Source organism: Numida meleagris, chromosome 5, assembly GCF_002078875.1.
Source record: "Numida meleagris isolate 19003 breed g44 Domestic line chromosome 5, NumMel1.0, whole genome shotgun sequence".
NCBI classification, from domain to species: domain Eukaryota; kingdom Metazoa; phylum Chordata; class Aves; order Galliformes; family Numididae; genus Numida; species Numida meleagris.
This window is the reverse complement of record NC_034413.1, coordinates 39,074,392-39,090,812: the sequence shown is the minus strand read 5'-3', so window position 1 is coordinate 39,090,812 and position 16,421 is coordinate 39,074,392. Positions and strand designations below refer to the sequence as shown.

At 42.1% G+C, this 16,421-nt stretch overlaps 1 protein-coding gene and 1 long non-coding RNA gene across 3 annotated transcripts in view; one reads left to right on the top strand and one right to left on the bottom strand.

Annotated features, from left to right (window-relative positions):
* LOC110400274 lies at positions 6,247 to 12,598 on the bottom strand. Its single transcript, XR_002439732.1, has 3 exons — positions 12,456 to 12,598; positions 9,956 to 10,056; positions 6,247 to 6,597 (listed from the first exon to the last, which is right to left on the bottom strand). It is a non-coding gene; the product is annotated as an uncharacterized LOC110400274 (long non-coding RNA).
* Positions 12,724 to 16,421, top strand: part of NCKAP1 (NCK associated protein 1) — a 55,508-nt gene continuing 51,810 nt past the window's right edge. Inside the window, exon 1 of one of the 2 annotated variants that reach the window (XM_021398646.1) lies at positions 12,724 to 12,904. In XM_021398646.1, coding sequence (XP_021254321.1) covers positions 12,797 to 12,904 — 108 coding nt within the window. In that variant the 5' untranslated portion in view covers positions 12,724 to 12,796. Of the gene's footprint in view, positions 12,905 to 13,480; positions 13,511 to 16,421 lie in introns of those variants that run through there. The other variant, XM_021398647.1, reaches the window with a different exon arrangement.

Below are 16,421 nucleotides of genomic sequence, written 5' to 3'. Positions count from 1 at the left end.
GAACACTTTCTCTTAAACTGTTTTTTGAAGATAGAAAACTTCTCTAAAGATATGGCAGGAGTTGGATACTGTCTCCCCTTTGTTGGCTGAGTGTATTTATGGTATTGCTGAATCTTCAGATCTTGAATAAGCTCTCTACCAATGCATTTGCTGTAGAGTTTTAAGCTGTCTTTAAGTTCACAGTTCTGTTCTCTGTCAAGAAATTCAGCAGAACCTGTTCTAATATTTGTTGGATAGAAAACATATAAATGCCAATTGTTACAGAAAACACCTTGTAACATTCAGGAAGCCCGTATGACAACATCATCTCTCTGCTGTATTTACTTCCTTCCAATATGCATTCTGGCATAGATACTGCTCTTACTCATCTATGCAAAAGAGCCAGATTCCATCAGAAATGTTAATCAGACATTCCAGATAGCTGACTTTGAGAAACCAGCCTTGTACTCTGAAGAATGTTCACGGTAGAGGGTTGAACTTGATTGCAAAATGCACCAAAAATTGACGGTAGATTGCTTATGTCAATAATTTAACTGAGAATGAAACACCAAATAGTATGCTATTCATATTACATTTCAAACTGAAATAACTAGATATTTTTGAGGACTGTCATGAGAGAAATGAGGCAAAAATCAAAATATTGTTAGTTAATTTCTAACTAACAATAGAAGCCTCTGCTGTAGTGTGGAAGTTCATTAGCTGAAAATAAATGAGAAGTTGAAAATAACTGTGTGTACCAGTTGGTCACAGGATGACTGTGAATCACAAATGTACCGTGGTGATGAGAAAGGCAAGCGTGACCATAGAATGCATCAGGAGGTAATTAGAGTAGAAAGGGGGAAATAATAATGCTATTTTATGAGGTTCTAATAAGCCTTTTCTGGAATGCATTGTGCTATTTGGAGATGATAATATTCAAGAAAGAAATCTGAAACAAGTGCAAGGAGTAGCTTAGATCTTAAATCATAGTGCATGTGTTCAACATTTGATGAAGCGCTTGGTGGTACATGGTCCCCTTGGGACAGGCAAGTCATGTCCATACTGACTTGTACAGCACAACCCTCTGGCATAATAGGTATTTCCCTACTGTTTGTGCCACTGCATACATTGGCACTTCCAGCAATGACTTCCCTGCCTCGTACACTCCAGAATTGTGTGCCTCACACAGTGTAGAGACTCTGGTGCTGAGTCTCAGTTTCAGCTTTGCAAAGGTGTCAAGAAATGATGCCTACTCCTGCTGCCCTTACTATTGCAGAAGGAGCTAGCAGTTTGGAGGAACAAGGTCAGAAGCATTCACAACCTAAGCAGTATGAAAAGATGGCACAAAGCAGGATGCCTAGACTGTTACAGGCTAGAGGAATAAAATGCCATATTTCTCTTCAGAGGCATTTGTTTTGTACACATACGTGTCCTGTGCCTCATGTAGAGAAGTTTTGACTGACAGACAGCTGCTCATTTGTTCTTATCCATTTGTTTTCATCTTTAAGACTTGTTATGAATAGAAATGGATCTACATCTGATTGGAATGAAAAGAATTTTCTAGAAGAAAACTAGGGTCCCAGCAAAGTGTAAGTGATGTCATTCAAGAATGAACTGTCCTCCAGCCCAGCTGTGTACTTTTGTCCCACATCATGAAGGAAGGTGCAGATACTCCCTGCTTTGTCTTGGTATCCAGTAACATACCTGAAAACTCTGGGAAGTGTGAAACACATGAAATAAAAAAGCAACTGAAGTGTAGACAAAAGTTTGAAATTACATTTCATAGGGAAGAATGAATTTGTAGTAAGGATACTTCTGGAACTGGGTGTTGTAAAGGGTGATAACCCTGCTAGAATTGTCCTTTTTTGTGCATTGAGATCACATCACTGAGGTGAGATGTACAGGCCTAAGAAACTAAGCTTGCCAATTATTACAGGGTATTTTTCCTAGGATCACAGGAAGGAAGGTGGACGGTAGGGTGGATTGGTAAGCTGGCCATCTTACTCTGACAACGCACTTATGAAAGCCCATTTCATGCTGCAAGACTGCAAACAATCAGAGACACTTCTTTCTAATAATCTTGGCTACGGCTGTTGACCTACTCCAAATACTATCTTCTATCCCTGGCATGAAGGTAGGCAGCTTCACTTTATGTTATTTATTCAAGCGGTTTGCCAGTTCTTGCTAGCTTGAACCAGTGGTGCTCCCCTTGGGATGTCTCCACATGGTGCTGCAGGGAAATTTCCCCAGAAGAAAAGCCATGGTCATTATCAAATCAGGGCTCTAGAAACACTTATCTAGGCATTCCTCTCTGTTCTCACCACACTTTGTGAGCAATCCACACACATGAGCAGGCTGAATCACTGATGTAGAGATGTGTATTTTTATAATGTGTCAGAAATCGTGCTGAATAATGAGCACTGAGGAATGGAGCAGACTGCAGAACTGAAGTGTTTAAAGCATACCGAGTACTCCTTGAGACCTGGTGTGAGGAAGATCTGGCACAACTTCTGTCTATACATACTTAAAACAAGTAGAATCTGCATTCCACTCCCACTTATACTCAAGTTTCTTTTGCAGAAGCTCTTCATCTTGGTTTGCTGCAGTCTTTTATGAGCTAAGATAAGCATATAAAGACCATGTTTTCATAAACCTTGGAGTAAACCAGTTTGTGGCAGTGGAGATACAAAGTTAAACTGGGAAAGGGGCAGTCTATTAGTCAACTGGGAAAGGGGGAGTCTAGAAAAACATGACTTATCGTAACAAAGATGTCCACATCCAAAATACCTTGCATTCTTGCTAGCTGCTGTGCAAATGAGTGATAGTTAATTATACAGGGAGCACAGACTATCAGTCACTAGGGCAGATATTCTCCACCAGTTGATCTACAGAAGTCCCTTCCCACCTCAGCCTCAGCCATTCTGTGCATCTGTGCGAATCTATATTTTAAGAATACCTTCACTGAAGAAAAAGTGACTTAAGAGAAATGAACTTTGCAGTATGTCCTGAAAAGAATCTGTAGGGTTCAGGACCTTCGCAAAGAGAAGAGAAAAACTGAGCTTTTCAAGAGAAAAAAAGTTAAATGAACTTCTGTAATATTTTTGATTCCTTTGAAAGCCAAAACACAGTTTTCTTTAGTTTGTTATTACAGTTAAAAAAAAAAATAAAAAAAAGCAAGTTAAAAAGGTAAAATTATTTTTCAATGGCTGAACACTAGACCACTCAGAATTTCTTGTTTTACCAGAACACTCAAAAGAGCAACTTCCATTCCATGCTTCAGCTTTTCACAGCCTACTTCTGCATGAAAGCATTTGATCTTTCTCCTTGCCTTGTTTTTGTGCAGTTTTATTTCAGTTAGCATTAAAAGACATGTGAGCTGCTGTAGACTGTAAGTCCCCAAAGGTTTCTCTGCCAGCAAAGGCCAAGCCTACAGTCTGGAAAGTCAAATCAAAGTTAATTTCACAGTTCTTGTTGCATCTTATGTGTAGGTTTTGCTTCTGTGTAGTTCCACAGGCGTAACAGAATATTAATATTAGGGTTTATTGGATGCATTACAAGTTTTTCTAGCTTCAGAGTTCAGCAGGGGAACCATTACAGCTTCTAGTTGTATTTGACGTGAGGATCAAAACCCAAATGCAGTAGGAGAATTATCTTGTAGCTAGTCAGCCATGGAAGTAGAACCTGTTCTTACTGTTCACCTTTAAGAGATGTCTTCTATAAGTAGGGGTTAAGGTCAAGGGGAATACATGTGAGCATAGCATCTCACTTCCTACTAAAATAAAACTGGAAGATATGGCTTTTCTGCATGTCCTTTCCTTGCCTTAACATATTGCTAATATTGCGTCGTGCTTGTATGCTCATGTGTGGGAGGAAGTTCCCTGCAGGCAGAGAAGGAAAATGAAGTTATCTGTACCCTATCTCATTCTACATCTATAGCTTGATCCAGCCAGAGCCACTAATGAGGAGAAATCTAATTTTTCTTTTCCTCTCAAAATATAAATATATTCAAGCAGGAGTGGGCCTAAATTATTCCTCTATTTTCCCGCGTACAAGACACTGTTAAGCTAAATGAGCCTTTGCTATAAATTTTCATGGGTTCAGAAAGCAATGGACACATTCACAGAAGAGTGGATCAGCACCTATATGACATGTAAGATGGTGTCTCTGTTTCACAAAGCCCCAGAGCCACGGACTGTAGGGAATCTGAGAGTGTAGTTTGCAGAAGCACAGATACACAATTTGTGCTTACATTCTTCCTTAGGGCTCCATTCTTTGGGCCATGGGTGAGATATAGGGTATTGACCTGTATGGATTTTTGGTCTGAGCAAGTTCATGTGTTCTAATTTTCTTTCTTAAAATCACTTAATATTTTAATTACTTAAGACTCCTGACCCCAGAGATTATTTCTGTGAATTATAGAGAACATAAATCACAGATGGCAAAGTAAAGCCCTTCTAGTCAACAGTGTTGATTGGATAAAAAATTCCATCATAACTAAATTTGTATGGTGGTATTGCTTGTGTCAGCAAAGAAAGTAATACTGCTGGGATTTATTGTCTTTATGGGGACTGAGATAGATATATCTGTCAATATTTTAGGGGCAGCTGAAAGTTTCTCAAAACCAAGGCTTCAAAAACGTGAAGAGAAGTAATAAAACTTAAAGGAAAGACATTTCTAGAAAGAGTTGACGCTTTGGAATACACACATGGACTCACAGCTTGAAAAAAAACGAATTATTTTTGCTATATTGCAAGAATGATCCAGATTGACCTAAGCGATCTCTTACAATGCATGTAATGTTTTTCTTTCATTCTTCAACAAGCAGACAAGTTGAAAGGTCAAGATTTTCTTTTTTGTCATTGTTTCTTTTTTGACATGCCTTCTCTTTGAGTATTTCAGGAAAAAAAAAAAAAGAAAAAGCACAGTATCATTTTGTTACTCTGCACTTCATCTTATTTAATTATGATTTAAAGTAACCAAAGGCTCCCATTCTGTTTTCTCGTGAAAATACATAAATAAGTAAATAAAATTATTATGTCTAAAAATTCAAGGTGAAATAGAAATATTTTCTGATTTACTTTAGAAAAAGTCGTAATTCATTTAGTCTTAGACTAATGGTAGAAAATTAAAGATTTGGAAATCAATATGGATACATTTGAAATAATTTACTACTTTGACAAAATCTTAATTAGGAAGATTTCTTACCCTTGACGCTATCTTGTCAAAACAAGTCACAACAGTTTTTCCCTTTCTTCCTGGGTTTCCCCCACATCTTTTAACCACATTTTCAAAATCACCCAAAGATTTATTTGAATGTGAAAGAAATCCATCAAATTTGATTGATAAGAAAGTGTCCCACCAAACAGGCTGTTTCGTATTTTGAGCACAAGCAGTCACTCTTTCATGAGAAATATTTAGAGTTCTTGGTTTTACCTTAATTTCAAAACTTCACGATGTTTTGTAAGATTGAATAGCTTTCTTCTATTTAACCCTAAGCTTTGAACTTCATTAGTTAGTTCTCCATGTGTATGGATTCACACTGCATACTAGATAGTCTGTCATATCTATCACAGTATTGTTTTCACTTCAGTTTTAAGTTGTGTATTTCTGTGTTGTGTGAAACAAGTGTTATGTTTTCTATACCCTCAAGTGATTCATATTTTTGTAAAATGCAGAAAACATTACAGATGGAAATGCAGAGGATAGCTGTCACAGGTTTTACATTTTTTTTCCCTGGTTTGACATAGAACATGGGTGTGACAACTTGGGTGATGCTGGTGTCATCTTCCACTAGCTTGCTTTTCTCCACACACTTTTTTTTTTTCTATAAAAAGCCACTATTGGACTGTTCTGTCATATGTAAACCTGAGACTTTTAAAGAGAACAGTGCAGCTTGATTTTTACTACAGTCAGTATTCAAGGTCCCCACTGGTTGGTAAACATGATTCCTAGCAACAGTGGGGGATAACACTTCCTTTTCTGTCTGTTCCTTGACTAAAGTTTTCCTGTCCTAAATCTAAGGTAAGTTTAATGCAGAGAGCTTCTTCCTTGATCTTCAGATAGACCATAAGAGCTACTGTATTTAAAGGCGTATGTGCTATTCCCCAGCATTCCCATGGGGCAAGTGGGGAGACAAAGAAACCTGTAACAGGTTATTTTTGTACAGTTACAAATGTAGGCACACATTAGCCCATGGTGCTACTCCATTTGTCTAGGACAGAAGTGTAACAAAGCCTAAAGACAGCAGGTCAGAGCATGAGATTCTATGTGCTTGTCAGAGAAGGCTCTGTAGATAGACCAAGATACAGGAAAATGTCTGTGGTGCCAGTGGGAGCCCCACAGCTGTTGTGTGTAGAACTACCTTGACAGGTTCTGTTTGATTAGCTGGCATCTGTATTCCAGCAACAACTCACTAGTGTCTGACCTCATCCCAGGTTCAAACAGGATGGAGATTGTTCTTTGCAAGCTGATTGCTTTTGACTTACTCTAGTCAGTGGCCAGTTACTTCAGTCTAGCTCATCTTTATTGTAAAGATTAGGCATTGTCTCTATTCGGTAGCTGCATGGACATCTCAGAGATTGCTTTTGGTTCCTCTTGACTTTGTAGTCTGTAAGGAAACTGCAAGTAAAATATGTTTTCTATTAGGTGGACTCCTAATCCAGTGCCCTTTCTGGTTGCAGAATTTACCAGGGTGTATTTAAAACTGGTGATGTAACCTCTACCTAGAAACCTAACTTAAGGTCTACGCCCATAGCAGATCAGGACCTTAATTTGGTTGGGTGACTCATTCTGACAGGCCTCCTAAGCTTTGTTTAACATTCAGAGAGAAAACTCTTTAATCTTTTTGTTCAGTGAGTTCTGCAAGAACCAACTGTAACCCAAACCCTGAAACCATACTATTAGACCTAAGGCTGGCATTTTGAGCCCAACTTTGTTCCAGAAGTAACCAGGGCTTCATGCTGAAGCAAGCCCAATCCCAAACCAAACCTTCCTGATTTCCTTCTATCTAGCCATACTGATAGCTCACACATAACCAGTTTTCTTCCTGCTGCCACAGACTACTGTAGCTTCCAGACTGACATTTGACTGGCCATTAATTACTGGTAAATCATGGACCTGGGACACGCTGAGAAAGTCAGCTCTCACATGTTACTAACATCCTGCGCCTCTACTGATTAAGGCTCATTGGCATAGTGTAGGACTAAGTGTTCTGGAGCAGGCTTGTTATACTTGTCCTTCCAGTATGAGCAGAAGTGCTCGTGCATTCTCAAACCAGCAGGTTTCTGGAGTGCGTTCGAGAATAGCTGCTGCAGTATTCTTCACCATTTTCAAACCAGTTCTGCACATCTCTTTCATGTTCTCCTTAGAGTTCAAAGGCCTAGGATCTCTGAGCAACTGGATGTACGTCATATACAGCCTTAGCAATTAGAACTTACTGAGATGTGCAAAAAACTGAGCAAGGAGCAGACACACATCTGAACTCAGATGTTAATGACAGAATAAATTAAAATAAAGTCCAAATAGTTACTAAAAGAGGATAAAAGGGGACATGGAAAACTGCAGACATGGTAACTTCCTGAGAATTTAAAGAATGAAAAAGTTTGGGATTCATCAGAGAAATTAGAGATTGAAATATAATGAGTCTATGTCAGCTTGTTTTAGTGAGGGTGACAGGCCTTTTTGAATCTCTGTCCTCTCTGAACAAACGCCTATCTGATAAAGACAATCGCATTTGTTTAATGCTATTTATTATTTTATAGGTGATTTAAACAATGGTATAGACTTTGTATGGTGAAGTTTGCAGCATATGTGCCTTTAGATGCAAGATTAACATTAAATTAAGTATTGCTGACAAATAAATACTCTGACATGAGCTAATTGGGATTATGGTGGTGATGATTTAAAAATTCTAGTTGGTTCAGAGAACAGTTTGGTTTTGCTTTGACTTCTGCTTGAAAAGGAGATATTGAACAAAAGGAGTCTGTGTAAGAATTGCTTTTTGGGCTCTGCTGGCTGAATTGGCAGAAGCCTGGCAGTGGATCATGCTAGATCACTTGTCGTCAGCTCCTGATGGCCGCCATTTCACTGCAGTCGCGAGTTTTGAAATAGTCCCCAAGTCAGAAGTTAAACCAAGAACAAAATGCAGACAGGCAAGGAAATCTATGGGGAGAAGTCTAAGTTAGAAGGATAGCAAGGACCTAGATGACAGTCCAGTCTGCTCTGCAGTAGTGAATGGATCATTGCATGTTTAAGGTAGTAGTGCTAGAGAAGTATACAGACAATTTACATGCTTTGCAAAACACCAGATGTAGTTGGTGCATACGGAGCTACTTGACATGGTGATTCTCCTTCTCAAGTTCTCAAATGAAGTTTTCATTACTGAAAAGCCCCTTGGTGAATTGTACTATTAAACCCTGAAGTGAATAGAAAGTTGGCTTTAAAAGGTTCAGAGCTGAGCACAAACCGAATCTAAAATGTTTGGAACTTACCCTAAGCTTTTACTTATGAAATGAATATAGTAAGCCATTTGAATGTGAATCATTAATAAAAAGTCAAGCAAACAGCTGTGTTTTTAAAATAATTGTTAGCCTTATTTTTCCCTTCCCTTTAGTTTTGCCACACCTGTAAGAGCTACGCTGTTACTGACAAAGCTTTTATAGCTCCTATGTTGGTGTGCCTGCTGCTAGACTGGTGAGCTCAAGTTGTACAACACAGACATATTTTTGTAATCCAACATGCAATAGAACTTCCTGCTGAAAACCTGTACATATGCAGCCAGCAGCTTCTGCAAAAGGCTCCTGCAAATCTAGTATGACGTGAGCTTTACTGTACAGCCATTAAAAGCGATGAAAAATCCTGCTGACTTCTTAAGCATGTACAACCACATTAACTAAGTTTGATCTTGGTAACATCTGCTTTCTGTACCTGTGATTTCTCCATTCACATAGAGAGAAGGTTTTGGAGTTGTTTTTCTTTTTGATGCAGCCTCTATGAAACACAACTTTTCAGCTATATCCTATCTTCCCTAGCAGATGTGCACATTTTCCGTCTCTAATAAGCAGTGAAGTGTTTAGAAGCAAGAGGAAAAAAGCATGCTTTGTAGTTCCAAACTTAAAACCAGTCCTGACACTCAGATCAGTGAGATGCTGCCAATTATGTGATGAGCAGCATCTTGTGTCTGCGTGGGCAGTAACATCGTCTGTCACGGAGTTTTGAACTCGCCTTTCACATCTTTGTCTAGCAGAGCTGAGATACACCTCCTTCTTCTAATCAGCACCTTGCTGAAAAAGCCTTGCTCTGCCGAGGCTCGTAAGGGACACTCTGGTCTATTTTGCCAGGCTTCACTAAGAGTTTATTTTTCATTGGAATGTATCTGCCTGAATATTAATAGACCAACTAACCATGCTACAGCGATAATTCAGATAATATTCTGTTTAGTATTAGGTCTGTACAGCTGCAAGGTAGTAAAAATTCCTTGCATCAGAGATTCTTGCTTACTGATACTTCTCCTTTCCCTCTTGCAATATTCAATCTGTTCTCAAGAAATGCAGCTTATTCTGCACCATTTGCATTAAAAATTGTAGCAAGCAGAGGTGCTCCCTATAAGAGGATTTTGTGAATAGCCTCATGAATAGCGTGGGAGTTTAAAACAAGATGCTCTGACAGTACTACAAAGGAGAACGAGTCAGACAATTTTTCCTTCCTCAGCCTGTCGTTATCAGTGCAGCATGGAGAGCAATTGTGATTGCTTTCATGCTGAGAACTATGTTAATAGTCACAGAGAGCCTGAAAGCTCTCCAGAGAACACAATCAGCACAAACCTTACCAAAACCAAGCAACGTGGTCTCCATCATGATCCATAGTTTCTCTACTTATTTCAGTGAGAGAAAAGTTGAGATGTTGGTGCACGAGTGACTTAATATGACACCCAAAACTTCATAATGAACTGTCACAATGTTAATGCCATTCCACTTACTTGGCAATATAGGTTGTTGACTGTCTGAAAGTTCCAGAAGACTGAATGTGGCTCACAAATAATTCAATGCTGGATTAAAAATTGGCTGCTACTTGTTTCAGCTGAAAATGAGAAAAAGAAAAACATGTATAAGCAGGAGGGGGATTGACTTCTGACATAGTCTGATGTGATAGGACAAGGGGGAACGCCTTTAAAGTAAAACGGGAAACTTAAGTTAGATGTTAAGAAGAAATTATTTACTCGGAGGGCGGTGAGGCCCTGGCACTGCTGCCCAGAGAAGCTGTGGGTGCCGCATCTCTGTAGGTGCTCAAGGCCAGTTTGGATGGGGCCCTGGGCAGCCTGAGCTGGTGGGGGCAAACCGGCCCATGGCAGGGGGTTGGAGCTGGATGAGCTTTAAGGTCCCTTTGAATCTAAGTCATTCTGTGATTCAGCAATAGTATTGTTCTTTTTTTCTTGGGGTGTAACTACATGGGAAACATCTTTACTGTAACCAGAAACATTAATATTTATTTTAAAATGGATTTCAGAACAGGAGGAACAATTTTTATGTAAAAATATTCCTATAGATATTTTATTAAACACTTGGAAATTACATAGCATTTTGTGCTTTATTAATTTAAAGACTCATTTGAATATTTCTGATGTTTTCACAGACAGCATTGTTGCTAGGAATTCCGGACTCCTGGACAGAATGCCTAGAGAAAATTATTTGATAAAGGACAACAAATGAGTCGACAGCAGCCGTAAGATTGGAACTCCAAGTTCTCGCTTCCCGGTTTTGTTCTGAATCATAAATTATCTTGTAGCAGCTGAAAGGAAGGAGGTCAGTAACAATTTAATTACACTTAGGCTTCCCATATTCATTTCTGTGCTTTCTAAAATCTATTAGTTTAAAACTGCTGAAAGACAGAGATAATCTGATTTATAATGTAGAAATGCAAACTGAAAATTAAATAGAAGTATTAATATGCAACAAAAGGAACAGATGGTGATGCTGTTATTTAAAAAATGAGATTAGAAGGTTCATTCTTAAGCCTCTCCCATGAACTAGATGAGGGAGTCCCTCACAGCAGCTGGCTATGGGGGCCGGGAGCAGCAGGTGGCACCGAGCTCTCACTCGGACCTTTGAGCAGCAGTCACTGTGAAATTCGTTATGTTGAAGCAGTGTGTAGTTCAGACCTTGTTGTATAAGTCATGAGAAGAGTCAAGTTTGACACGTTTCATTCTAGCACCTATTTATTCTCAGCTCACACCTGCCAATGTGACAACACGAGGAAGTTCTGGAGGAGCAAAGTGTAAGATGGGAACATTAAGAACATGACATTTTGAACTGGGGATTGAGTTAAAAAGCTTTTCAGGAAAGCTAAGATAATTCCATTAGCAATTAGTTAGGTATTTTTATTTTTCCTGATTTTATAAAATTTACTATATACAGGGACAAACATAACCTATCGGTGAGGCTGCTTAAGCAGAAAACACGTGCTGTTAATTGCATGCATCAAGATTTTTAGCACACTGCTCTGTCCACCCGCAAGCTCCTTTGAGCTGTCTCTGCTGCTGTGCACTGAGCTGCAGCAGAACTTGGGGCTGGGATGTACTTGTCCATTGTGCACCTTGCTCGGTGGCGTGGTTTTACTGGCACACCATTACAGGTAACACCTAGAGCTGCTCTGACTGAAGGAGGTGACTGTTTTGTCAATTTATGTGAATTTTGTTCATCATGCTGTAGTTATTTTGTATTATTAGTGACAGGGTCATTGTTTCCTCTTCAGTTTTGATCAAGAAAAAAATGGGACTGTAAAAACTCACACTGGTTAAAAAACAAACAAACAAAAAATAAGGAATTCTGAATAGATAAATCCATTTCACAGAATCGTAGAATCACCAATGCTGGTAAAGACCTCCAAGATCATCCAATCCAACCACGCACCTACCACCAATGTTGCCCGCTAAACTGTGTTCTTAAGTACCACATCTCATGTTTCTATGGTGGTGATGCATTGGCGGTTAGACTAGATGATCTTGGAGGTCTTTTCCAACTTTAGTGATTCTGTGATTCTACGAGTCCCGCCAGGACTCCAAATACAGGCTTTAATTCTCACGGCTCCATGAGCACAAATGGCTGGGCTGCGTCTCATTGGATTGGCAGCTTTCCTTGGAGTTTGTCGTGCTGCGATCCAGAGTCAGAGCTGAGAGCTGGCCCATGCCTCACCCACCACAGTGAGCGGCTCTTGGGCCCATCCTGCAGCCTTGCGTGCTGCTTCTCTGTCCAAAGAGTCTCAGGTACACTGGTGCCATATCAGTAAATACGCTCTACAGTGCTTTTCCAAGATCAGCGCTTGGTTTTAGATGCATATTGGCAAAAAGTAGTTTCATTACGAACTTGTAGACAGAACACTCAACTGTTTTTAAGCGTGACTTAGAACTGGAACTCAAACACGGCCTAATGACTCTGAAAACAACAGTAAAAGAAATCAATCGAAAGAAGAAAGATAATCACCAATCTGCGGTGACCCTGACGTTTGGAAAAGCACGTTCCTCAGCCCTACAGCCGTGACAATGACACCGTCCTCAGGACCGGAGAACCCAGCGCCTTCCTCCGGCGGAGAAAAGCCGTGCCGGCTCCGCCGAGAGGCCGCAAGGGGCGGCCGTGAGCCACGCCACGTGACGCCGCGGGCAGCGCCGGGCCGGGCCGCGCCGTGGCCACGCCCCGCGGAGGCAGCGAGCGAGAGCGGCGGCGGCGGCGGCGGCGGGGAGGCAGCGCCGGGCCGGCGGCCGCGCCACGGCGGGGCTGCGACTGGCGGCGGCGGGGTCCGGGCCGGGGGCGCGGCGCGGGGCAGGATGTCGCGGTCCGTGCTTCAGCCGAGCCAGCAGAAGCTGGCGGAGAAGCTGACCATCCTAAACGACCGGGGCGTCGGCATGCTCACCCGGCTCTACAACATCAAGAAGGTGCGGGGGCCCCGGCGGGGAGGCGGGGAGAGGGACCGCCGCGCCGCGACCCCCGTCCCGCCGCCCCTCCGGGCCCCGGCCGCCCGGCGCTCCTCCCGCCGCCCCCCGCCGCGCTGCGGCCTAGCTGCGGGGCCCGAGGGGCAGGGCAGGGCGGCGAGGGGAGGAGAGGAGAGGGGAGGGGCGGGAGGCCCCCAGGCGCTCCCGCAGGCCCGCGGGGGCCGGCGCTGCCCCGTACCTGGCGGCGGGCGGGCCTGGAGCGCGCAGGCCGCAGCCCCCCGCCGCGGGGCCTAGGCCCGAGGCCGGGCCGCTCCCCGTGAGTCAGGCGGCGGCCCGGCTTCCCCGCGCCGCTACCGCCGGGCAGGGCTCCGGGTAAAATTAGTAAGTTGGGCTCCTGCAAGTTGGCGTTGCTTAGCAGCTCCCGGCTGGAGCTGGGAATTGGGAGTGGGTGCTGCGCTTGCTCGCCGCCTTCCCGAAACGCAGCCCGGCTGCCCGTCCTGCGGCAGAAATCCCTGCGTGGTGCCATGGCACGGAGTGCTGTGCTGGTGCTCCAGCTGCTTGCCTGGCCTTCCTGGTTCGATCTTCTCAATGCTAATGCATGATCTGGAGGTATGCGTTTGTGTAATCCAGTTCCAGTAGCAAATTTTAGACATGAACATAGTTTATGGGAGAGTCTTTAATTTTTCAAAGAAAACCTTGCTTCCTGCGCTCAAGCAGCAAGCACACCTTTGCAGGCTGAGTGTGTTAGAAGGCCTGTGCAGTTCTCCATGCTGTGTGCTGCGGCGGTGTTTGGAGGCTGTAGAGAATCCTGGGGACCAAGGGGCTCGAGCTGGTCATCGTCCATCTGTGGGTTAGTTTCTGTGACCCTAAACCTTCCTTTCTGGTGAGAGCCATTCTGTCCAGTACTCTGTCCTGCAGCTTTGCTCTGGGAGCAGCATGACCTGCTGGCAGCCCAGGAGCAGGGTAGGTTCTATTTGACTGTAATTTCCAGGGAAGGAAAGTGACTGTTGGTATTCAAAGTCGGTGTTAAACCCAACCAATACCAGTAGTTGATGTGCAGTTGTTAAGTATTTCTGCAGATCTTCACTAGCATCAATCAACTAATCTAACCTAATTATTGCTAATTTACATCTTCCAGAAATGGAAATGGAGTAACTTGCAGTTTTATATGTTGGAAACTTGGTGTTACTTATTAATGACAGTAGTATAAATGTATTTGTAATGCGAAACAGAATTTCTCAGGCACAATCCTACTGGACCAGTTTTCAGCCTGAGCGAGGTCCTTGCCAGCAGAGCCGTGCTGTGCAGGAAGGAGGCAGGTGAAGCATCTCTTGGCATAAAGCTCTGCCCTACCAAGTGTAAGTGCAGGTTGTGCTGTGATTACTGGTTTGGGACTCTCACGGTGAGCGGTGTGGTGCCTTTGGATGTGTTTCCGTCAGCACATTTGGTGGAGGGAGTCCTGAGCGGATTGGTCCATATGGCATTGCTGTTGGTGCAGTGATGCGCGTGGATGGGCTCGCAGTGTGGGAGCAGAAACACTGGAGGTGACAGCAGGTTTTCCTGCAAACGCTGTGAACGGACTCAAAAACTGCTTAGATCTTAGGTACCGAGATAGGAGCCATTTGGGTGGCTTGGTTACTGAGTGATGTAGAGCTTGGCCAATCTGGAGATGGGCAGATAGAGCACTTTGTATTCAAATGATGCACTGAGATGCAAATAGTTATTTTCTTAAGCTGCAGTAAGTATCGGTTGCTGGTGGTAGCTGGCTAGCTCTGATGGTGAGCTCCAGAAGTCTTGAGATGTCTGTGTTTCATCCCTTCAGACTAGCTTCAGCAGAGCTGGCATCTTGGAACCCTTTCTTTTTCTTTTGTTTTCCAACTTTTTCCCTCTTTGCAAACAACTGATTTCAGAACTGCTGCTAAACGTTCTCCCAGCTTCCTCCGCAGAGGGCAATATCAAAACTCAAGTTTGCAGAGGAGTACACAATATGCGGTATTGCGGTTAAAGGAAATGGTTAAGACTCATTTTAATAAGAGGAAGTGAGAGGTGACGCGCTCATCATTGCTGCACGGATTGCTGTAGATGCTGTTTAGGGAGCTGAGATTTTAAAGGATTAAGAATTTTCTTGAGGTACAGAAATTTTAAAAAACAGAAACTTGATATTTATACTTCCTATTAAAAAAAAAATCAATTTTGATCTCATTTTCCTTATAGCTTTTAATTGTTCTTTTCTTGTTTGCTGGCCTGTGCCGTTGTCTTCCAAAATGGTTTACGGTTCTTTTTTAAGATGGGATATCTGGACACACGACTTTCTGCCTGTTTGAGAGCGGAATGGAAAATATGAAATGCAGAGTTACTGAAGTAACAGTGGGTGGTGAGGCTGAACTCCTACTTGATCTGTATGGAGGTGGAACTTTTTATAAAGAATGACATTGCCTGCTGCTTTCAGCTGTTTTTAGCTGCCTATTGTACTGAGACCAGCGTCAGTCCTGAATTTGGAAATGTTATCACTGCAGTTTCTCTCCTGTTTTGCTCCTTCTGCTTTTAAAATGTTTATCCTCAATTGTACAGGCTAACAATTGTTTTATTGCTCTTGCTGTTTGTGCCTACAGCTATGTCTGTAAGTCAGATACAGAATTTTTCATGCCGTCTTGGGTCAGGTGAAACTTGAGTGTTGTTGTTACTGCCAGAGCAGACAGAGAGACAGTTCTAGTATGCTTTGTGTGATACTGCAGTGTTGTAAGATTAAAATCAATGTGGTGTTCAGGAGTAGTGGCAGAAAAATAATCTTACTGTGTGTGGGCCTGGTTTTGTTTGTTTATAAACTGCTTGGATACCAGAAAGTATTTGCAGTAAGAGATTCAGAGTTGAAATACCGGAATCATAGACTTTGAGCAAGTCAAGAGAGTATGGATTTGATGGATGTCAGAGCAGTGCTACTTTGAACAAAGCTGATTGGGATAAGAGTTACGATTTTGAATTATTTGGAGTGTATGTTTTTCAAAAACAATGAGTGTTACATGGTGCTAATAGCTTTGCAAGCAATGTCATTCTGTTATTAATCACAGTACAGGTTTGAAGTTTGCACGCAAAACTTTTATCTTAAAATGTCATTAGTGCAATGTTCTTTTTGCTTTCAGAGCTCCCATGATCACATGGTGTCTGAAGATGGGAACCTAGAACAGACTCTTAGATTTGAACTGCATAACCAAGCTGAAGGCTTAGGTAAAGGGCAGGATAAAGCCTTGCAAGGGCTTTAGTTGGCCTTGTCTTTACCATTCCAAACTAAAATTTGGTCCCAATCCTACTGTAAGCACCATTTAGCATAGTGAGAAATCAGATATAAGATCACTTAGCATGTGATTTATTATTTGTTGGTTAGTACTTTAAAGATGTAATTTGGGAATATTGCGTTTGTACCTATATTAAGGGTGTTGCTTCTTAGCCATTTTAAAGGCCAAATGAATACTTTTTTTCCCATTTATCTCCTGCAGCAGTTAAATACATACTGTTTGTGAAA